Source organism: Haliotis rufescens, unplaced genomic scaffold, assembly GCF_023055435.1.
Source record: "Haliotis rufescens isolate VD_foot unplaced genomic scaffold, xgHalRufe1.0.p SCAF_8, whole genome shotgun sequence".
NCBI lineage: Eukaryota > Metazoa > Mollusca > Gastropoda > Lepetellida > Haliotidae > Haliotis > Haliotis rufescens.
The window spans coordinates 14,175,589-14,200,854 of NW_025964372.1; the positions used below are offsets into that span (position 1 = coordinate 14,175,589).

A 25,266-nucleotide genomic window follows, 5' to 3' on the forward strand; every position below is an offset into this window, starting at 1 on the left:
TTAGTAAGCACAGATTTGACTCACGTACACCCTTACCTAGTAAACACACATCTTATTCACGTGCACCCTCACTCAGTAAACACAGATCTGATTTACGTGTTTACGGTACCAGGATACGCTGATCGTTGGTTCGAATCTAAGATGATCTACCAGAACCATGATAACGATGCTCTACCTTGATTGATGACAGAACCGTTCTTTCGTGTGACTTTCATCGTTGCTTGCTTAATAATAACAAAACATTTTCAGGTACAAACTCATACTTTATTCAATTCCGCCGTATTATATGCGACACAATAAAATAGCTGTTGAACATATTAGATACACGGGTCGGTACATCGTGTTTATGATACTGCATACTGAATGAAAATGTACACTACAATTTGTAACATAAGATTGCTTCCCTAGAAAACAACGTAATGTTAATGTAAGTTCTTCTCTCCGTAATACTCCAAACTGTTACATTTGGACAAATTATAAGGTTCTTTTTGAAACAAGTCCAAATAAAATCGATTCTATTTTTGTATCATACATCACTTGTACCACATGTATATGGACGTTTCGATTCAAACATTCAAAACCAGTGATAGTGAACAAAATGAAAACCTATTATCGCTTGTGATCGATGATGAAAATTGATATTGGATTGCTGTTCTGAACCAACTAAAGAAAAAAATAATGTGAAAAAAATATAAATCCATAATTTAACCGAAAGATAATGCTCTTATAATAATCATATTCTACATTATCAAACTAATATTAATTCTTTCATGTTTCCAATAAGATGTAAATTGAATTTAGGGGGTCGAACACGGTATTGGTGATTTACAGGAATACACTACACAAAACAACATTCATGGTCAAGTCAAACGCGATTGCCTCCCTTTTATGTCTTCAGCGTAAAGAGGGCGGATATATAAGACGAGAGTTATATTACTGATATTACGCCATACCAAGCGTGACAATCATAGCATACATAAACCTATTATCACCTGTGTATGGTAATAGAAAAATGGTATCGGGTTTGTCGCAAACCAACACTTCAGAAAACTATGAAAAACATATCAATAAGTACTTTAACCGAAAGATAAATGGTCTTAAAATAATCGTATTCTACATTGTCAATATAATATTAATTCTTACATGTTTTCAATAATTTGTAAATTGAATTTAGTGGATCGAACACAGGATTGATGATTATACACGAATACACAACACAACATTCATGATCAAATCAAATACGATTGTCTCCCTTTTATGTCTTCAGCGTGAACAGGGCGAACATCTGCGACGCTAGTTATATTACACCATAACAAGCGTTACATACAGGGAATGCATTTGTACCACCAGGGGGCATATTGAGCAGGTCACGTGGTCACATCCGTCCATAGTAATGCGCTGCTAATTTATTTATTCACGTTGAACAGATGTCTTTTATTTCAGCCCTGAGTTGTTTCACGTCACTAACAATGAACTGTTTTTTTCTGATCGATTTGGTTTCAGTATATATGCTATTGATGTAAATGACAAGAACATTGTCGGAACCTATTTTCATTATTTTCATTTTTGATTTCATGAAAGATTAGACATAAATATAAAAAAGGTCAACGTGATATAAATATGAACTTTTGATATCGCTCATAAAATGTATTGCACTCAGGAGATGTATCTTTTGCACATTCACTGACAGTAGCCATGGCAACAATTGCATATGAAGCGTACACCTATACCGCAATGCGCATGCGCATTGCGTATGTTTTAAACTGACGTCAGGTACCCATGATACCATGTCCAAAATGGTGACCGGCAAGGGTTTCGTGGTCGCATCAGACACGTTTAAACTTCTGAACCATGGACTTTCCTTTGCTTTCCGATGTCTGAAAAGAAGTAATTGAGTATTGAAACAATAACAGTAAATTCATCCTGTTTTATACGTATAGTTAGTGTATAACCAACTATGGACCCATACTTGGTTATACACCACTCATATAATCTATCTCTCAACAATGAAGGACTAAGTGGATTGTTAACAGCACATGCAGCCATATTCATGCTATGTATCAAGACGGCCTGTAAACAACCGAGTCTTAGCCAGACCAGCAAAGCAGATCAAGCATCCACAGCATATGGGCACGATGACACCCAATCAACTGACGTCACAAGGGATGACGACCTATAAGTTTGAGTCATCTCATAGGTAACTGGGAACCAATTCTAAGGTCAATGTTTAGTTTGTTTGTTTGTTGTTTAACGCCGCACTAAGCAATATTCCTGCTATATGACGGCGGTCTGGGAACAATCTAGTCTGGACCAGATAATCTAGTAATTGACATCATGGGCATCAATCCACACAGTTGGGATACGATGACATGCATCAACCAACTCAGCGAGTCTGACCACCCGATCCCGTTGGTCGCCCCTTACGAAAAGCATAGTCACCTTTTACAGCAAGCATGGGTTGCTGGAGACCTATTCTACCCCGGATCCTCACGAGTCCGGTCTATGTTTTAACAGAGCTTGATTTTAATTCCAAAGTTATGTTCATCATCAGAGCTCTCTTTCACACGGCAATCATAGCGCTACAAAGCACTGGCAAATGGAGACGCGGTCGGTCCAGTAGACTTAAGATGGTAATTTGCTGCAATTGTGCTGAGTTGCGTACCTTTCCTCGTGCCAAGAACCCCTGACCGTGTGTTAATTAGGTCATGTATGTTACGGCTGCCGTAGTGCTAAGATTGCTCTGGTGATTTACAGGAATACACTACACAAAACAACATTCATGGTCAAGTCAAACGCGATTGCCTCCCTTTTATGTCTTCAGCGCTAAGAGGGCGGATATATAAGACGCGAGTTATATTACAGATATTACCCGTGTGCGACATACGCTTGCAGTCGGAAAGCGCACGTTAAATCTCCAATATAAGTAAGTAAGTAACAGATATTACGCCATACCAAGCGTGACATTCATAGCATACAAAAACCTATTATCACCTGTGAATGGTAATAGAAAAATGGTACGGCTGTCGTAGTGCTAAGATTGCTCTCTTTAAAGAAGTAAGTTATGTTTAGGGTGTTACGAAAGTCGTAGAGCTGAAGTTGCTTTCTTTAAAGGGCCAAAGGCTTCGTTCAACAATGCGATGTTATCGCTAAGACTATAGTAAGTACGGGACCATATCATTGGGCAGGAGCACTCATTGAATCATTCCAAGTAACTGACCAGTGTCATTGAATCTCCTTCCACAGTCCTGACCGAGGTCCACTTTCCGGTCACAGAGGCGTGTTCCTCTTGGCAAGCACTTACGTCCCATCTGATCGTGCTCTGTAACAAAGTTTTCCATTTAGGAACTCATGTCCTGGTATGGGATCTCTTACATGTTAGAACCGTCTCCCTGGTGTAGTTGATAGAACGTAGCCCGGAGAGCGGTAGGTCGGTGGTTCGATCCTCAGTCATTAACCAAACGACATTAAAATATAGTACTTACTTCTACCCTGCCTGGTGGCATTATGGGAATCAAACAGATATTTTATTCGGGTAACGAAAAGTTTTAGTGCTTGTGTTTCCTAATATTCTAAAAAAGATTCCCAATAATTTGAATGCCGTGGTTCAGAAAAGCGTACAGTGTCTTTCGAATGAAAGGATGACGAAATATTAACTATTTTCGATCGCCCAAGATTCAAGAAATGCTAACCCAATCCAAAGATTCGTGACTTCTGGCCACAAACAGATGTTTAGCATTATGTCTGCCGTACATAGATACTAAAGTGGAAACATGGTCCAAATTTATAATATCTCGAAAATCATGAATTGGGTCCGACTGGTAACTAAACCCATGGCAAATATTATATCCATTTTGAAGACATGTGGCTGAGTAATGGTCATCAATAGTTGTTCTGTAGTATGGCTGCCATGTTAACTATTTTGAAACACCCAAGATTAAAGGAATTACTGAGCCAACCCAAAACAATCGTGACCCCTGACCCCTGACCAAAGAATTTTTCAATATGGCTGCCGTATCAGCCATAATGAATTTCGAAATCGAACCTCATGGACAAGTTTCATGACAGTCGCCCAAAAAACCGGGCCATGACATAAGCTTTTAATCAGGTCACACACGCACGCACGCACGCACACACACACGCGCGCACGCACACACACTGACACTGACACATACATACATGACGAATGCATGCCCCCCAGCAGATAAACACGTACCTTCATCTTCATGCCATCGAGTCCCTCGTACTCAAACTCCACCCCCGGCGTCCACGAGTACACCTTAGGCTCGTTGGACCCCACTACCTCCACCTTTGCCGTCCAGCTGTCGCCATCTTTCGTGTACTCCATTACGTATGCCACTTTCCTGAACGCCTCACGGGCTTGCTCAGGAACTCCTGAAAGAAGGGTACAACGTTAACCCCAACAGGGATACAACTGGGTGTTTGTATGTTGGATAACTCCGAATACAGCTATATGAAGGCAACCTGTGTATAGTCGAGTCAGACAAGGCAGTGATTGATATTATGATGACACTCGAGTAACCAAGACCCCAAGCCTTAACCACCTAATCCGTATGCAGTGTTGATGTATCGAGATGTTTGTGTTGTTTTGGCTGTAACAAGGTAGAACTTGCTTTGTGAGCTCATAGAAAAACAACGCTGATTAATAAATACAGAAACCACAAGTAATACTGACATTTCATTTCCGTAATAAACTCAGCAGAGTCTGGAATAGCTTACTCCCGCTGTGAGCGAGTAGAGCGAGTTTGTTAGGCGTATAATTTACATGTTTACATGTTACATGGTTTGCCGTTTCGCCCCCTAAAAGCCAGGAATCCGGGAGAAAAAACTATATTAATTATAAACCTTATTTTCTATAACCGTGCTTATAAAAAAATCACAAATAGTTTCCTTGCCTGGCCAGTGTCCCAGATAAGGGTACATGCCCAATGACCCAGACAAGTGGTACTTGACCGAGGACCCAGTTACGTGGTACTTGCCCAATGACCCAGACAAGTGGTACTTGCCAAAGGACCCAGAGAAGTGGTACACGCCCAAGGACCCAGACACATGGTACATACCCAAGGACCCAGACAAGTGTTACTTGCCCTATGACCCTGTTAAGTGATACTTGCCTGAGGACCCAGACAAGTGGTACATGCCCAATGACCCAGACAAGTGGTAAATACCCAAGGCCCAGACAAGTGGTACATGCCCAATGACCCAGACAAGTGGTACATACCCAATGGCCCAGACAAGTGGTACATGCCCAAATGACCTAGAAAAGGGGAACATGCCCTTTGACCCAGACAAGTGGTACATGCCCAATGACCCAGACAAGTGGTACATACCCAATGGCCCAGACAAGTGGTACATACCCAATGGCCCAGACAAGCGGTACATGCCCAATGACCAAGACAAGTAGTACATGCCCAATGACCCAGACAAGTGGCACATGCCCAATGACCCAGACAAGTGGTACATGCCCAAATGACCCAGACAAGTGGTACATACCCAAAGGCCCAGACAAGTGGTACATACCCAATGACCCAGACAAGTGGTACATACCCAATGGCCCAGACAAGTGGTACATACCCAATGACCCAGACAAGTGGTACATACCCAATGGCCCAGACAAGTGGTACATGCCCAAATGACCCAGAAAAGGGGAACATGCCCAATGACCAAGACAAGTGGTACATGCCCAATGACCCAGACAAGTGGTACATACCCAATGGCCCAGACAAGTGGTACATACCCAATGGCCCAGACAAGCGGTACATGCCCAATGACCAAGACAAGTAGTACATGCCCAATGACCCAGACAAGTGGCACATGCCCAATGACCCAGACAAGTGGTACATGCCCAAATGACCCAGACAAGTGGTACATACCCAAAGGCCCAGACAAGTGGTACATACCCAATGACCCAGACAAGTGGTACATACCCAATGGCCCAGACAAGTGGTACATACCCAATGACCCAGACAAGTGGTACATACCCAATGGCCCAGACAAGTGGTACATGCCCAAATGACCCAGAAAAGGGGAACATGCCCAATGACCCAGACAAGCGGTACATGCCCAATGACCCAGACAAGTGGCACATGCCCTTTGACCCAGAAAAGCGGTACATACCCAATGACCCAGACAAGCGGTACATGCCCAATGACCCAGACAAGTGGCACATGCCCTTTGACCCAGACAAGCGGTACATGCCCAATGACCCAGACAAGTGGCACATGCCCTTTGACCCAGACAAGTGGTACATACCCAATGACCCAGACAAGTGGTACATACCCAATGGCCCAGACAAGTGGTACATGCCCAATGACCCAGACAAGTGGTACACGCCCAATGCTTGTAAATATTTCCACAAAGATATTTTATAGCTTTACCAGTACTCGAAGGAGATGACGGCTTTGTTCCCATGTAAATTATATGTATTGTGTGTTATTCCTATGAAATTTCACAAAAGAATACTAACTAAAAAATAGAGAATGTTCACGCCCCGTTGTTTAATATACTGCAGGGTAAAGGTATACACCCATGTTTGACAGTGGCTGAATATGAAATAAACAAGCCATGGTTTATTCGATGGTTATGTATGAGAGACGGGTATCATATTGGACCTTAAGTTTGCAGTGTTTCAGAGACTGTTTTCATCCCAGTAAGGTTTTGGTCACTTTTGTATTTTTTTGGTCAAATCCAGTTTTCAAGTTTATTTAACCTGGCAGTTGATATATTAAATATATATAAATAATGTATATGTTACCTGGAACATCTGGTTGACGTGCTAGGAAGGGTGATTAGACTCTAACCTTCGTTTAGCATACCTGAAGATGAGGGTTAGAATTTGTCTTCAGGTACCTGTGTATGAGGCGACTAATGGGATCGGGTGGTCAGGCTCGCTGACTTGGTTGATGTATGTTGTCGTATCTCAACGGCTTGTGATGTCAGTCACTGGAGTATTAAGTCTTGATTCGATTATTTATAGCCGTCATATAGCTACAATATTGCTGAACAACAACCGCTGAACACCAAAAAACAAAACAAAAAATATATAGCATGTCTCCTGTGGACCAATATGAGTACATAGTTTGTTTGTTTGTTTGTTCTACCAGCAGTGAAAATAATGTGGTGATCTTAAGTGACAGTCGCCTTGATATACCAATAGTACGTATGTGTCCTAATAACACATTATCACATGTGTTGGCTAATTAGGGAATAGAGCATTTCAATATGGTTTTTGATGTATTTTCTTTGTAGAAACACGGTATGAAAACTCGAATGCTTTGAAACTAAAACGAGATAAACGAGCGGCCATTTTCAAGTCACTTCAGGAATGTTTTGCCGTAAGTACTTTCTTAATGCATGTCAGATAAAAGAAAAACGTATCTTATACCTCTGATGTAAATTCAAGTTCATTCAGGTTTAAATACACACAACATATTTTCAATATATTTGGTTAGCGTATTTTCCTCGAGTCGCTAGAAATAACGGTACTTCTTCTCAAACAGTTCTGTCATGAATGAGTGAGTGAGTGAGTTGGGTTTAACGCCGCTTTTAACAGTATTCCAGTTATATCACGGCGTGTCAGCTTAATGTGGGAGGAAAGCCCGAAGTGATGCAGGTCTCAGACGTTTACCACGTAGGTGAAACCCACGAACACGGGTATGGTTCTGACGAACCTAGAAACATAATCGGGGCTAACCGTGATTCGAACCCACAATCATAGGTTTCTGGGGTGCCCAAGGGACGCAACTCTGAACAGCGAATCGCGGCGCCTTAGACGACTGGGCCACCCGTGCCCCCGTTCTGTCATGAAAGACACCGTTATCACCGTTATATTTGAAACACACCGTTATCACAATACTACGTCTATTTGAAACCCACCGTTTATCATAGTAAAACGTGTATCTGATATAATTGTTTTCTACTTCACTTATAAGAAAAAATGTAGACTTTAAGGAAGTTATTTATGTTAAAAATATCTTGTTCGATTTGTGGAGGTTCGATATAAATATATTTTATTTATTTTTGTAATATAGTTCGTGTTCTCATTGGTTATATATAGCCTGTATAATTAAATGGAATTTCAAGCGTCTTATTCCAACTACAATTATATCAAGGGACCGGATGTCCAAACACTTGCGGTTAGGATACCAAAGGTCGTAGTTATGTGGCATGCTATTGCTCACACTCGTTCATTCACGTTGCTACAGATATCAGGCAGTTGTATTTACAGTAGCAGTAACAGTGATGCATACATGTCCACTCCCTATACAGTAGTCCTGTATCACGACTGTTGAATATTTTGTATTTTATGAAATCAAAACTAATCTAATTTTATATAAAAGCAAGTCTAGCCAGCTCTAGCCAGCTCTATTTCACAGTCATGTCATCTTTTGTAGATAGGAAGGCTCTGAAAATGTTTATTCTATGAAAATTATTTGTTTTTATAATTGAGGAGAGAAATGAATTTTGTAATACGATTTCACGGCTATATGTGAGTCGACATAGACAGCGATGTGTATATAAAAGCGACAGTGATGTATATAAATAAGTGACAGTAAAACACTTGAAAATAAACTGGGGGCGCGTGTGGCCCAGTCGTCTAAGGCGCCGCGATTCGCTGTGCAGAGTTGCGTCTCTTTGGCACGCCAGAAACCTATGATTGTTCGAATCCCGGTTCGCCCCGATTATGTTTCTAGGTCTGTCAGCACCATACCCGTGCTCGTGGGTTTCAACTTAGTGGTAAACGTCTGAGACCTGCATCACTTCGGGCTTTCCTCCCACATTAAGCTGACACGCCGTGATATAACTGTAATACTGTTAAAAGCGGCGTTAAACACAACTCACTCACTGAAAATAAACTGTGACTGTACATTAATGTCAGACGCACCAACCAACACAACCTGGATCACAATGCTAAGAATAATAATTATTTACCAGTAGCCTGTGAACATTTTGTATATTTGTTTGTTCTATAGAATGTGAATTAATAACATGAGTGTGGTATCTGCTCGAAGCTCGCAGACGGACTGTTCCCGCTCCCTCCTTCCGTCTCACAGAAACCATCTTCCGCCCGGTCTCACAAATCGCCAACCTCAAAAACATTATCTGGTGTCCAATCGGGGAGACGCAAGACGATATATTATTTTATCCTATATGCTCTACCAATTGCAGTCCTCGTTCAGGATGCTCCCTTCACCCAACCTCCAGCATGGCGTGGTATTTTCCGACACCTGACCTGGATTCAAAGCTGACCCCTCTTTATGATACATCCAACCGCAGGCGAACACAAACAATGCTATATTCCTGCCGCACACCACAACCAATTCACAATAACGAGAAGTGGGCCATTGGGATCGGCGTGCTGAACAGCGTTTTATCGAGTTGAAATGTATCTCTCTGACATATGAGTTGAGACAAACACTGAGTCACTGTGTCCCCTGCGGAATGTTAGCAGACCATACATCGTTTGGTGTTGATTCCATGGAAACCTGCGAGAATACGGGCTTGTTACTTTCTGGCTATACCGTGCTGCCTCGTTTAATAACCCTGTTATAACTTATAAACGACAACACCATTCTCTGTTGGTCACGTAAAAGACTTCAACTCTTAACACGGGATGTGGACTTTTTGACTGAGTCAGTGAATGTTGTTGTTTTTCTCGCTAACTTTAGCCAATGTACAGCGGGGCGAGCGAGGGATGGTTGACACAGTGATGGGTTTCACATATTGTTGTCACGTTGGAATCGAACCCGGATTTTCGGCGTGACGAGCTATGCAACGCTTCAGCGACTGCACCTTCTCTCGACAATTGGAACAGTTCATGTTGAAAAAACAGCGGTATATCTGAGACCATAAGACCCACAGTAAAGTGTATTTCATATCTATTGAGCTTAAGTTACACTGTGCATAGCAATTGATCTCGCCCCACTCAGCAATATTTCAGCTGTATGATGGCGGTTTGTAAATAATCGAGTCTGGACCACACAATCCAGTGATTGACATCATGAGCATCGATCTACGCAATTGGGAAAAGATGACACGCATCAACCAAGTCATCGAGCCTGACCAGCCGATCCCGTTAGTCGACTCTTATGACAAGCATTGTCGCCTGTTACGGAAAGCACTGGCACTGGCTGCTGAAGAATTCTAACCCGGATCTTTACGGATCGAAGTTACAAGACACATGTAAAGTAATTTGCATCTATCATACATGTCTCAGAAGCTGAGGTGATGAATATGTAGTGATACGATGAAAGTATCTGACATGTCGTCATACCTTGTGGGAAACATTATATTTTATTCCTATATGAGTTACATTAAATGAATTAAAGATGTTCATGCTTTTAATAACCTGCATCTCTTAGGCAAAATATTCGGTACACAATATTGGGTGCACATTTTACACATTTGCAAAGTTTGTTTCTTTGAGGCTACTACTAACATAGCCGAACATGACAGCATAACGATTTTGCCAAATATGGCGATAAACATCAAAATAAGCAGAAAATGGTGTCGTGGCATTGTAGCTCACCTGGATACGTAGTCAAAAGTATAAAATGTAAAACAAAATATAGCGGTACCTAAATTCTGAGGACTAAAAACCAAGACTAAAATATAATAATTTGAATCAAATATAGATAAAAGATAGAAATATTGAGAACTATAAAGGTTCATCTCACTCGGCCAAATATGTCTTTTGACATAATTTAAGATCACGGACAAAACGAGGTCAAAATTACATTTCATATATATAGCAACAACGGAACGTATGTTCAAACTTATGACCAAAATACAGGTTTTTCAATATGACTGACAAGGATCTATCTGAGGCAACATAATAAAAAATTATATATTCTGTATAATTATATAATAACCGACCACCCAAAAGCACGGCAGGATTCTAAAGGTTTCCTTTAGTTCTATTGCCAACACGTGCAAAAATGTGCTCGTGGGGTCTTCTCTGCCGTGACATGGACAAACGTTTGACAGTGAGGCTAACAAGTCTTCTGTAATATGTAAAGTGTCTGGTTAATATCGTCGAGAGCATACCACACATATGTCTGTTGCTGCTGTGCGGTGTCTCTCATCACAGACCAACGTAAAAAATCGGCCATATCCGAAAATGTTTACTAATTTTAACATTTGAATGATCCTCAGTTATCCTAAGGTAATCAAGACAGGCTGTGAGGTTTTAGAGCCTTTGAGGAACGCCAATTTAGGTTTGAGTGATTCCAAAGTCTAAAAAGAACTAATATAAATGGACCCGTCGACTTGTTTTGTTGAAGAAGTGATCACGAACAAAATATATTTTCTGTGGCCTTAAGTTGACAGGCTTTAAATAAAATACATCCTTTAAACGACATTGATGTTTTGACTTTTTCAGAATGGGAGATATTTGCAATTGGGAGAGTGGCAAGTCGTTCCATGTAGAGATATGCAGCAATTAAGAACGTACAACGAAGGCACGGAGCTTGACCTAGAGTCAGTCAGTCTGTGGCCCCAGGAAAAATCTTAAGCAGGTCGTTTATTCACGTAAGGTGTACGCCCTTTGATTCGTATAACGTCAGCACTCCTTGGGCAATGGCAATCGAAAAACAGGAATCCAAGGGTTAATGTACGCGCGGGGCATAGCGGTTCTGTTAGGTAAATCATAAATCATAGGTAAAACAGTCTTACCTATAGCATCGGTGAATTCATCAAATCCTGTTGTTTCTTCGGGGAGCAGTTCCCATTTTCCTTGATACAGATCCATGCCTGAAGTTACACGGAGACGATGCTTTTACACAGTAATAGGCTATTCTACCGAGATTCTGCGAGTTGTCGCGAGGTTGCGAGTTGGGTCTGGAAAGACTTGAAACTGAATGACTGCCGGTATTGGCGGTCGGGGTTTATATTATACAGTCTGTCCGGGTTTGAGAGGCACAAGGTTTGTTGTCTCGCCACTCTAGATGGGACTGGCGAAGGAATTAGCATCAGGATTAATTAAGCTTCCGGTTGTGATGTGTTACTAAGGGCACGTCATCGGTTTGCCGTGATGAGATCATGCTGCGAGTCCTGTTACTCATAAAAAATACTTCCTAGAACTGTTTACTAAGCTCATGAATCCGTTTCCGAGAAAACAGAATTTTCTGAATCATTTGTTCGAGGGATACACCGAAAACGTTATCGTATGTCAGTTTTCTTCGTGCGATCTTGCTGTAACCCCTCACTTACGAGGGTCCACGTGTCACACTGCTGTCGTTGTATGACCGTGGGTCAGCAGGTTGTGAATAAAAGTGACAATGGATTAGGACCAAGCAATATCTGGACAGGATGTCCATCGAGCGTGAATAAAGGTCGAAAACAGCACTTCACGGAAGTTTTTTTAAAGTAAGTGAGTGAGTTGTGTTTTACGATGCTTTTATCAATATTCCAGCAATATCACAACGGGGTACACAAGAAATGGGATTCACACATTTAAGCCATGTTGGGAATCGAAGCACTTCCTTTGGCATAAAGAACACGTCCAGAAGAGAACTGTTTAAATATTGTTATTAAATATGATATTCTTTAGAATTGATTTTGATATTCAGCAACAATCTTGGCAGCGTTACATTTGTATGAGCAGTTGGGGTACCAGTATATACGGGGTTGGTGTGTTTTCTGAGTTGTCAGCGCTTATATGTCCTGGGGCGGTCGGATAGCTTTGTGGTTCGATTCCCGACATGAGTACAATGTGTGAAGCCCATTTCTGGTGTCCCCGTCGTGATATTGCTGGAATATTGGCGTAAAACCATACTCACTCGCTCACTTACATGTCCTACCCGCCCTATCGCATATACGATCATTCCCAGCATCTCAATATCGGTATTTCTGTGCAATATCGCTTCGCATTCTCTATACTTCCTGGGTTTGCATTTTGGTAAAACTACAATATTCCCTGGGTCCATTCGCGCGGTGGTAATGTCACCACGGCGCTGCCATACTTCACTACACGATGACTTGGATTGTTTTCCATAGTTCTAATCACTAATCTTTTTCCTGTGCCTCTACCACTCATGACATTCGTGAAGTGTTAATAGGCAGGAAGTGCACAATGCGAACTGTGTGCAAACAAAGTTGTAATATAACAGGATACGGTAATAAGGTCATTTGTGCTGAATCATGGTGTGCTTTAAGAGACATTGTTATAAGCTTGACCTTTTCCCTTCATGAGTCATGTATAAATAATGTAATCATCAGACATATTTATCAACAATTAGCAATAACAAGCAATAATGTCGGCCATGATGTTGAATAAATATAAATAAATAAAAAGTTTCCCCCTCTTTTTGTCTCTTACCTCCCTCTCTTTTTCTTCCTTTTACTTAAAATACTCTCTCTCTCTTTCTGTCTCTCTCTTAGAGAGTAGAATATATATATATATATGTATGTGCGTGCGTGCGTGCGTGCGTGCGTGTGTGTGTGTGTGTGTGTGTGTGTGTGTGTGTGTGTGTGTGTGTGTGTGTGTGTGTGTGTGTGTGTGTGTGTAATCACTTAAGTGGAAAATAGGGTAACTGGTATCCAATCCCGGTTTGAAGCTTCTAATTTGGGGTGACTGGTAATTCTACCATCACATATTGATTTAGCGGCAACCGTTGCCCTACGAATACTGCACAATCATGCAAATCTATTATTACGTACCATGTCTTGTACATCAGACAATGTTTTATATATATTCATACTAAAGAAGCTGACATCGATAAATTCGCTTCCTTATGTGTATCCCTTTTAAATGCCATTCAAAGACTTAACAAATATCCCCAGTAGGTTCTGTCATCACATAGCAGGAATATTGCTGAGTGTAGCGTTAAACAACAAACAAACAAACACCATTGCTGCCGGGTAGCGGAATAAGACGAGTGGACCCGAGTGGGAAACGGGAAATAAATGTTACTTCACTAAGAAAATGAATGAATAAACCGTGTGAACCGAATGAATGAATAAATCGTATGGAGGAATGACGTAAAGGAAAGGGAAACATGTCTGCCATTGTCGTAAATACGTATAACATCTTGCATACCACATCTGACTGTCTATCCGCTCCTCGCACTCCTCCTCCTCCTCCTCCTCCGCAGCACGTGCAACAGTTCCCACAGCATTAGTTATAATTAAGCAAGCTTGGAGTTTATGGGATGGACGAGAGTGTTCTTTTTCCCACGTTGGTACAAGCTCAATCTTCCTATCTCACGAAAGTACTTTAAACATTGCTGAATAGAGCCTTGATCCCTTTGGTCACTATCTATGGTGTCTGCATGTATGGTACCTAAACCGAGGAGCAAAAGGAACTATACCTCTCCCCGATTTTATCATCTAAAAACTTAACTTTTCCTGTGTTTTGTCAGCACTCCAAAGAATATTTCTACATGTTTTTATTAAAAAAAATATAAATTGATTTATTTTTTTAAACAAGAAAATAATATAAGGACGAGAATCTATGGATGTCATCTTCTTTATTATGACGAAACACAACGTTTCGGAGTATATGCTTAATGCTATGAGGCAGAGATCATAATATTATATATAATGTACATGTAAGGACAATAAAAGTAATAAGATAACAAAAGGTGGAAACTAACAAGGAGGCCACCAGATAACTGCCGCTGAGGGGTGATTAGCAAAAGACAATAGAAGCCAACACTTTACAGTAATTAGCGCTGATGGTTATGGACAACTGGAAGCCAGTCCTTAAGTTATCATTGATTGGTTATGGGGAAACGGGAGGCCGGGGGATTAATTTGAACCACTCTCAAATACAACCACACTCTTTAGTCTACAACGTACACGAGAGGAGTGTTGTGTAAGGTGGGTCTGAAACATCACCATATGGTTAATAACAACACGGTGCCAACACAACAGTGCATTATCTGCGTGGAAAGAGGATGCAGAGTAGGCTCTGGCTCCCGGAGGCGAGGAGTTCCTCCCTGCACAGCTGGAATCTCAAGCATGGCATGCGGAACTTAACCAATTTGGCAAAATGCCGAAAAAACCCTCTCATGGCAAGGAGAGTAGGTTCCTCTGTTGTGTCGGAGTTGCGACAAGTTGCACCTAGCAGTGCATAGTCCTCCACACGTTATATATGTTGAGATGTCGAGACCGTCTCCCTGGTCTAGTGGTAGAGCGAACCCCCGGAGAGCGGAAGGTCCGGGTTCGATCCCCGGTCGCGTCATACCGTTAAAAGATGGTACTTGTTGTTAACCTGCCTGGCGCTCGGCATTAAGTGGCTAAAACAAGGACTGGTCGGCTCCGAGTCAGTATACTGTGTATTCTTTTTATGTTGCAGATATACTATCAGACAACCTTTCTTGGAGTAATGTCAATCTAGAAGAACTCCTGAATCTTGTTTTAGCGCCACTTTGAACAGTATTCCAGTTATGTCACGGCATGTCAGTAATGATGCAGGTCTTAGGCGTTTTCCACTTTGACGAGACCCACGAGCAGGTGTATGGTACTGACAAACCTAGAAACATAATCACTGGCGTATCGGTCAGTTCCACACACAAAAGGCTCTCGACAACCCGACACAGGATTGTAGAACCGTGTGAGTGAGTTGCGTTGAACGATGCTTGGAACAGTATTCCAGTTACATGTACATCACGACATGTCAGCACATGTGGGGGGAGCACAGGAAGTGATGCAGGTCTCAGACGTTCACCACTACGGTGGATCGAACCCCGGACCTTCCGCTCTACCTCTACCACATAGACGGTCTGGGGACTTCTTGTAACACCCAGAGGATTATTAATTACAAATACAAATACACATGGAAACATACGTCCACCTCGAAGGGGGCACGGGTGGCCCAGTCGTCTAAGGCACCGTGCTTCGCTGTGCAGAGTTGCGTCCCTTCGGCACGCCAGAAACCTATGATTGTGGTTTTGAATCCCGGTTCGCACCGATTATGTTTCTAGGTTTGTCAGCACCATACCCGTGCTCGTCGGTTTCACTGAAGTGGTAAACGTCTGAGACCTGCATCACTTCGGGCTTTCCTCCCACATTAAGCTGATACGCCGTGATATAACTGGAATACTGTTAAAAGCGGCGTTAAACCCAACTCACTCACTCACTCACTCCAACTGGAACGTTTGTCTTTAGTGAAAATGATTACAACAAACCGCTCAGCTAATGTTAATTTAGTCGAGAGTCTGTTATTTCACTGTAGTCCGTTATTTGTTTTCGTTCGATACCGAGGACCAATGCATGTCATGTTTAGTGACGTCCAATCGCAGCCAACGACAAATCGACAGTCGCCTCTCTACTAGTTTATGTAGTCCAGTGTAGGTAGTTTAGGCAGGACCCCATTCAAGTTCGTACGAGGACGCGGTTTTGAATGTTCATCTATGCGTTCAAAAGAGCAGATTTTATTGATTGTTGAGATGGTGACGTCACTTCAAAGACAAAAGTACCTCAGTATTCAGGACACACTACATTCTATGGGAAGACTACCAGCAAAGGATCCACATGGTCGATCATCGTTTAGGATTTATATCACTAATTGAATGATTAATTGTTGTGTGCCATTTGATTTAAAAGAGCAATTTATTGACAAGGCACTACATCGTCCGTTTTAAAGCTATTCAGTTCTTTTTTGTGTCAATTATTATATATTTTTGGTGTGAATAAAGAAAGCACAATTGACATGATTTTTAAAACAACAACAACAACAACAACAACAACAACAACAACAACCCTATGTTATCAGCTGTATCATTAAATTGACAACAACAACAACAACCCTATGTTATCAGCTGTATCATTAAATTGACAAGGAATAAATACTTTACCATAACAAAGCACATTGGAGGTATAAAACAAGATTTTGTTTATGGGTGAAAGACGCTCACGAAACTTAATCAATTACATAGGCATTTAATTCAAAATGAAATCAAGTATTTGTTGAAATATCCACATTTCTTTTTTTTGGATCAACCATCAGGGTTCAGCAAATACACGAGTTCATCGGACAGTAGCCAGTAAACATTATTTGGGACCAGTAGATTTAAATCTGATTGGTCCAGCTGAAGCGTGGAAAATAGGAAATGTCGGTTACCTCATTTTTCTTTATTAGGAGAATATTTGGAATACACAAATTATCAAAAATAGGTGTAATTATTTCTATCTGTGTTACCAGTCAGTATTTTGTACTTAATCGTGCTCATCAATGTTCACTGCATGGTGATAAAGTTGATTGGTTGGTGTGGCTTTTTGTATTACGCCGCACTCAGCAATATTCCAGCTATATGACGGCGGTCTGTAAATAATCGAGTCTGGACCAGACAATCCAGTGATTGACATTATGAGCATCGATCCATGCATTTGGGATCGATGACAGGCTTCAACCAAGTCAGTGAGCCTGACCACCCGATCCCGTTAGTCGCCTCTTCCAACAAGCATAGTCGCCTGTTACAGCAAGAATGGGTTGCTGAAGACCTATTCTACCCCGGATCTTTACGGGTCTCCATGGATCAGTGACTTGTCTGGCATCGTAACCCGACGGCGTGAGGTATTGCTCATAGTATCAATCACTGGTTTGTCTACTCTAGACTCGATTATAGACAGGCCACCGTCATAAAGCACGGATCCATGATCTCAACTACTGATCCATGGAGTCGTTTCGAGCAAGGATATAATTGGAATACTGTTCAAAGCGGCGTTTAAGCCAACTCACTCCCTCATAGGCCAAACATATGCATAGGGTGTTGGGAACCCCGCAATCCCAGATTGGCGGAATTGATGTTTGTTTGTGTTTGTTGTTTAACGCCGCACTCAGCAATATTCCAGGTGACAAAAAAATAAATCTATCTACACATCCGCACAACGTCCTCGGTGTAGATCACATTCTCCTCGAGTTCTCTCAAGTCCCCGCGAGAAACCGCCACACTTGTGGTAGGGTAGTTTTGATGTTACGAGTTAAGAAGATTATGTCCACAATCACTGGATGTAATTATCTGTAAGTGTTTGCGGGCATCACTGTAGTTAAGGTCAGATGAGTTACTCCCCTTTCATTAGTAAATTGTATGCTCTAAGTGTTTTCGTGTTTCGTGTTTCGTGTTTCTTGTATTTCGTCTGTGACTGTGTATCTCTGACCCTTACAGATCCGCATTCTTATTTCGTCAGAGGCGACTAACGGGATCGGGTGGTCAGGCTCTCTAACTTCGTTGATGCATGTCATCGTATCCAAACTATGTAGATCGATGCTCGTAATGGCAATCACTGGATTGCTTGTCCAATCTCGATTATTTATAGACCGCCGTCATATAATTGGAATAATGCCGAGTGCGGCGTTAAACAACAAACAAACCAACCTTGGCAATTGAGAAACGTAGACGTCATAAGCAGGATCAGTGGTATATTGCTCGGCAAAAAGGGGACGTTCAAGATTCGAATCGCACCGAAGCTGCCGTCATAATTTCTATGCACACATCCAGATAAGACACTGAATATGGTTTCTCAGTCCTGTCTTTGAGGTTAAGAAAAGAGGTCGTCAATACATCTGGAACTGAGGTTGAACGTTTGGTCAAAATGTCCATTTTCTTATTTAACTAAAATAATATCAGGTTGTGTGTTGAAAAATAGTTTAGATGAGTTGTGCTTATAGAATCCAATCCACATGCAATATTTATCACTGCTATTGATTACGAAAATCTAATAGGGCCCATTTTGATTCTTACCATGTACCTGCCGTTCACAGTGTTCACAGACCCAGTCTTATGATAGGTTGCATGTTTACTGAACACAAAAGTTCAGGAGTATGGATGCCTTTTGTTGTTAAGAGGGAGCACACAATTTCATAAATATATCCACAAAGATCTTCATAACCCCTATCGGGGGCACGGGTCGGCCAGTCTTCTAAGGCGCCGCGATTCGCTGTGCAGAGTTGCGTCCCTTGGCCACGCCAGAAACCTATGATTGTGGCTTCGAATCACGGTTCGCCCCGATTATGTTTCTAGGTTTGTCAGCACCATACCTGTGCTCGTGGGTTTCACCGAAGTGGTAAACGTCTGAGAACTGCATCACTCAGGCTTTCCTCCCACATTAAGCTGACACGCCTTGATATAACTGGAATAATGTTAAAAGAGGCGTTTAACCCTCCTCACTCACTCATAAGCCCTATCATTTTTTTGTTCAGCATATTTTGTCCCATGTTCACTTATTCCACCAATCTGATAAAAATCAGAACTTTACTCCGATGCAATGCCGCTCTCAGGCCACCCCCAAGAAGGTCGCTTTAGGGAACTTTACTCCGATGCAATGCCGCTCTCAGGCCACCTCCGAGAAGGTCGCTTCAGGGAACTTTACTCCAATGCAATGCCGCTCTCAGGCCACCCCCGAAAAGGTCGCTTCAGGGAACTTTACTCCGATGCAATGCCGCTCTCAGGCCACCCCCAAGAAGGTCGCTTCCGGGAACTTTACTCCGATTCAATGCCGCTCTCAGGCCACCCCGGAGAAGGTCGCTTCAGGGAACTTTACTCCGATGCAATGCCGCTCTCAGGCCACCCCCGAGAAGGTCGCTTCAGGGAACTTTACTCCGATGCAATGCCGCTCTCAGGCCACCCCCGAAAAGGTCGCTTCAGGGAACTTTACTCCGATGCAATGCCGCTCTCAGGCCACCCCCGAGAAGGTCGCTTCAGGGGACTTTACTCCGATGCAATGCGGCTCTCAGGCCACCCCCGAAAAGGTCACTTCAGGGAACGTTACTCCGATGCAATGCCGCTCTCAGGCCACCCCTGAGAAGGTCGCTTCAGTGAACCTTCTAATAAGCCAATCAGCGTATGGGATTTAAATTTTCGGTACGAGAGAGCGAAACATTCAAACCAGCATATCTGTTCGTGAGAGAACAAAGACGTATTAGTGTCTTGAGATAATTTAATCCGCTGCAATCGACGAGAAATACACAAATGGGCTTTGAGATTGAGTTGTGATTGTGTTTTACCTATCATTACTTTGTTTTTCTTCGTGACTGGCATGCGAAATCAACGGCGACATGCAATCCTCTCCATAATAACCAACACAAGGGAGCTAACTAAAAGTTAATTATAACGGACTACCGCACAAAAGAAATAATCAAATTAATGCTGGTCATTAACATAGCCATCCCCCTGACAGGGTCAAAAGCGTTTGCTACCATTAATAACCTAAATGTCCAAGTAAAGAAAATGATAATCAATAAATCTAGATGAATGTTCATAGGAAATCTGAGCTCTGTGTTCACTTTGTGCAAGTCCTACATCTAAGCGTCACTACACACAGATTCTTCCAGCACACACACCTTAGCCGCTGGTCTGATGTACTGACCATTTTTGGTTTGGACTTTCAAAGCTCGAACACGTCCATCATCGCCAGCGTAAACCTCGACGATCCTTGCCAAATCCCAATGTCCTCTGGGTTTAGCTTCGTCGACCACCAGAACGAGATCTCCAACTGAAACATTCTGAGATTCTGATCTCCAACACCTTCTCACAGTTAGCTCCGGCAAATATTCCTTTTGCCAGCGCTTGTACACATGATCCGCAATGACTTTAGCCTGTCTCCACCGTCGTCTACTATTGATTTCGTTATCATGAAAAACATCAGGTGGAGTACAAACATCAGCTCTCCCAAGAATAAAGTGTTTCGGAGTAAGTGCCGTAAAGTCGCTTGGGCTGGTACTGTTGTAGGTCAGTGGCCTGCTGTTCAAGACAGCTTCAACTTCGATCAAGGCAACTCGAAGAACAGTTTCTCGAACACAGAGATTTTTCAGGACTGACCTCAAGGCGGCTTTGACAGAACGCACTAACCTTTCCCACGCTCCACCAAAGTGAGGACTGAGAGGGGGATTAAAATGCCATTCAATCTTCATCGGGGTGAGGCAGTCAGCAATTTTGGTTTGCTGGAGGTTCTGCAAACATTGATACAGTTCATTGTCTGCACCGCGGAAATTAGTGCCATTGTCACTATAAAGATGACCAGGATGTCCACGACGTCCTATGAAACTCCGAAGAACCAACAAAAATTCATCTGTCTCAAGTGAATTTGCAAGCTCAATGTGGACGGCTCTTGTTGAGAGACATGTAAATAGACAGCCCCACCTCTTCACTGTGCTTCTACGTTCCTTCACCATCAGTGGACCGAAATAATCAACTCCTGTATGAGCAAACACGCCTTCAAAAGCACTAATCCGACATATAGGCACATCTGCCATCTTGACAATGGTGGGCTTTGCTCGTCTTCGGTGGCAATCACGGCAACTGCGTAGAACTTGTTTGGCTATTTTCCTTGCATTGACTAGCCAATATTGTTGTCTAACAAGTGCTATCATATGCTCTTGTCCACAATGTGCAGACTTGATATGCATATCTTCCATGATCAGGTGAGTCACTGGGTGATTGCCAGGCATGATTATCTGATACTTGGCTTCATTGGGAATCTGAGCTTTGCGCAGTCTTCCTCCAACTCTGATAAATCTACCGTCAAATGTCGGAGACAACGGAAAGAGTTTTGATTTCGCTGAGAGCCCCTGACCTGCTTCAAGATTAGCAAATTCCTCAGGGAACGCTTCCCTCTGTGTTTCTTCAATCAAGTGATACTCGACCTCTGTTCGCTCCCTCACTGTCATTGTTTTGTTGCGATTTGGTTTCAGTTCTCTGTGTTTCAGTGTTGACAGAAAGTTTTGAACTGCTCTTAAAGTCCATGCCGACAGGCCGACAAGTCGTTGCCAAAATGAAAAGTCAGCTGGATCCAAGATGCCCGACAGCTTGAGGCCTTGTAAGTCAGGAGCTGATTGATCTCGTTTGACAAGACTCTTCATCACACATTTGCCTTTGATTTCTGGGTCATTCCCAGGTGTGTGTCCTGGAATCTCATGTAAAGGCCAGTTGTCTTCAGATGACCAGAGGAATTCAGGTCCATGAAACCATGGATGAGTTGTGTTAGGCTGCATGCATGCAGTCCTCTTGTTGAGTGGTCAGCTGGATTGTCCACACTTGCAACATGACACCACTGCTTACAGTCGCTTGAGTCAAGGATTTCCGACACTCTGTTGGCTACGAATGGCTTGAAGCGTTTCGTTTCATTGTTCAGATATTGTAGCACAGTATTCGAATCTGTCCAGAACAAAACTCTTTCTATTTTCAGGTCCAGCTCTTTTTTCAGCACAACCCACAAACGGATTGCTAAAACTGCCCCTTGAAGTTCCAGCCTGGGTATCGTCAACTGTGGAGTTAATGGTGCAACATGAGTCTTTGCAGCCAGGAATGAGCATGTGTTTGTCCCGGAATTAAGCAAGTACCGAAGATATGCTACAGCACCGTATCCTTTCTCTGAAGAGTCAGCAAATACATGCACTTCTACATGATCAAACTGTGACGAGAACAGCAGGTGATGCCTGGGTAAATTGAAATCGTGTAACTGTTCCAGCTCGCTGTGCCATACTTCCCATTTTGCTTGGATATCTATTGGAAGTGTATCATCCCAATCGAGACCACATCGCCATATTTCTTGGATCATGAATTTGGCGCGGATAGTGAATGGAGCAAGATATCCGCATGGATCGAATATTGAACAAACAGTACTGACTATAGCTCTTTTAGTGTTTGTCACATCCCTATGTGTGGGATTGAATGTAAAGCAGTCCTGCTCAACATTCCAGCGCAGTCCTAGAGCACGTTGCAGGGGTTGTTCATCTAAATCAAAGTCTTTAGGCTGATTTGCTTTTTGACTTTCAGGAATAACAGCAAGGACTTTCTCTGAGTTTGAGACCCACTTATGTAAATGAAAACCACCCTTTTGCATCAGATTTGGTAGGTCCTGTGTCATCTGGATCGCTTCAGCTACAGTTTCAACTGACTTCACCAGATCGTCAACGTAGAAGTCTCTCGAAACAGCCTTGATCACTGATGGATGAAATTCATTTGCGTTGTCGCAAGCAGTTTGCTGGAGTGCATAACATGCACAAGAACATGAATCGGTGGCTCCAAAGATGTGGACAAGCATTTTGTAGACATCAGGTGGACCAGGTTGCTGGTTGTCGGCTTTCCATAAGAATCTTAGTGAGTCTGAGTCATGTTCAAAAACTCTTACTTGGTGGAACATGCCTTCCACATCAGCCATGAGGGCAATTTGATATAACCTGAACCTCTGAATCACTCCAAACAAGTTATTCACTAAATCTGGGCCACTCAACAGATTGTCATTTAATGATGTTCCGGCATATGCTGCAGCCGCATCAAAAACTACCCTCACCTTGCCAGACTTATTTGGGCTTGTGACTCCATGGTGCGGTATATACCACGTTCGTGGTGAAACACTGGCTATTTCCTCCTGCATGAGTTTTCGTGCATGACCATTTGATATATAGCCATTCAGAGTGTTGCTGTACATGATCCCGAAATCTTTATCATGCATTAGTCTCTTTGCCAAGAGCTTGAATCGTTTCTCCGCAGCAGCATAGTTGTTCGGGAGAATGCAATCCGCCTTTTTCCAGAGCATACCAACTTGGTAATGTCCATCCACTAAACAGGTAGTCTCTTTCAGGATGTGTTCTGCTTTTCGATCATCCATGGACGATGATTGCTTCTTGTCATACGCAGCTCCAAAAGACTCAGTTTTCCAGAATCGCTCAACACTCTCGTGTATTTCCAGATCGCGTGTAATTGTGAGATTGACACTGGCTTGGACTTCCTGAGCAGCACTACTTTCACAACTTGCCACCCCCATGAGTGACCATCCCAGGGCAGTGCGAACAGCAACTGGTTCATCTTTTTGTCCCTCAATGACTTCAACTTGCAAGTGTGCCTCCGGAATGTTTAAGCCAATCATCATCTTGATTTGTGCTGGTTCAACTGAGGGTATGTCTAGGTGTTTGATATGCTTCCAGTCTGGATTCACGCACTGAGGTCGGCAATCAAAAGCATTGGATTTGACTGTCCATGCTTCTTTTACATGAATGTTGGAGGCATCAAGCATATTTGCTGATGTAATGTTAAGGGAAACTCTGCTTGATGGCTCTGTAGTTATACTATTACATGTTTTCATCTTAAGAGTTTGCCGTTCTCCTTTGATTCCCAAATCCTGCACAAACTCATCATGAATCAAGGTGACATCGCTGGCAGAATCTAACAATGCAAACGTTTTCATAACTCTACCACTCTGTCCATACGCAAGAATTGGCACAATCTGAAAGAACACTGTGTTTCCAAATGACTGCATCTTCCTGTTTATTGCTTCAACTGTTTCTGGATTATTTCGATGCAACATTGTGTGATGTCTCTTGCCACATCCTGGTTCTCGGCATGCCATCAAAGAGAAACTCTTATCTGCTGTGTGAGAGGGTTTCAAGCAGTTGAAACAAAGCTTATTCTCAGTGACGACAGTACTTCGTTCAGGAACAGGCTTGTTTGAAAACAGTGGACAGTGATATAGATAATGAGGCTGTTTACACATTGGGCATGGTAACTTTGAACGACTGTCATATTGCTTGACTGAACCTTTTCGAGCAAGCGGAGTCTTACTGTTTTGTATGTCAGTCATGGAAACCGTCGTAGCATATACTGTGCTTTGTCTTTCAGGTCCCTTGTACCCTGAAGATCCGTTATGTTTAGACAATTTCCTTTGGGTTGATGTATGAGCAGCGAATGCAATGGCATATGGGTTGAAATCTGCATCTACCCTGTCCCTTAGCCAATTGTTGAGATCATACAGGTTGGGTTCTCTAGTTCTTGTGGTGTGTCGCACAAACTCATTCCATTTTGTGATTTTGTCATTTGGTAAACGTCTTGCAATTCTGAGCACCATATCTGGGCTGTGTAATTCAGACAAATACTGAAATTGCTCAAGTGTTGTAATGCAGTCCCGAATAGTAACGTAGAACTTTCGAAGAGATGATGGGTCGTGACTTGCAATCATCGATCCTGAGGTCACTCTTTCCAAGAAAGCTCTTGCTACCTTGATACGATGGCCGAAGGCACGCTTTAACTCTTGTAGTGCTAAAGCATAGTTGCGACCTGAAGATCCTAGCCCTTGCACAAGGTGTTTTGCATCCCCTTCCAAACGAGACTGAAGTAAGTCCATTCGCCGAACATCAAATATTCCGGGTCGAGTATGTACTTGCGCATGAAACCGCTCGATGAAACAAGGCCATTCAATAGCTTTACCACTAAACTTCGGTAAGTCAATCTTAGGCAGATCGCGCTCGCTCTCTAGCTTGATAAGAGCATGAGTTAGGTGATCTTTATCTGAAGAATTCACCTCGGATAT

The 25,266-nt window shown here is 42.5% G+C and overlaps 3 protein-coding genes across 3 annotated transcripts; all 3 read right to left on the reverse strand.

Moving 5' to 3' along the window:
• Nucleotides 1-250: 250 nt before the first annotated feature.
• On the reverse strand, nucleotides 251-11,991 carry LOC124149047. The gene is made up of 4 exons (XM_048389489.1): nucleotides 11,692-11,991; nucleotides 4,214-4,392; nucleotides 3,218-3,319; nucleotides 251-1,877 (listed from the first exon to the last, which is right to left on the reverse strand). The coding sequence occupies exons 1-4, from the start codon at nucleotides 11,765-11,767 to the stop codon at nucleotides 1,827-1,829; spliced, it is 408 nt and encodes a 135-aa protein (XP_048245446.1). The 5' UTR covers nucleotides 11,768-11,991; the 3' UTR covers nucleotides 251-1,826.
• An 8,272-nt stretch (nucleotides 11,992-20,263) lies between these two features.
• LOC125376894 lies at nucleotides 20,264-21,820 on the reverse strand. The gene has a single exon (XM_048389313.1). The coding sequence runs from the start codon at nucleotides 21,818-21,820 to the stop codon at nucleotides 20,264-20,266; it is 1,557 nt and encodes a 518-aa protein (XP_048245270.1).
• Nucleotides 21,820-23,832, reverse strand: LOC125376895. The gene has a single exon (XM_048389317.1). It carries the CDS (start codon nucleotides 23,830-23,832, stop codon nucleotides 21,820-21,822), a length of 2,013 nt encoding a protein of 670 aa, XP_048245274.1.
• Between the last annotated feature and the right edge of the window lie 1,434 nt (nucleotides 23,833-25,266).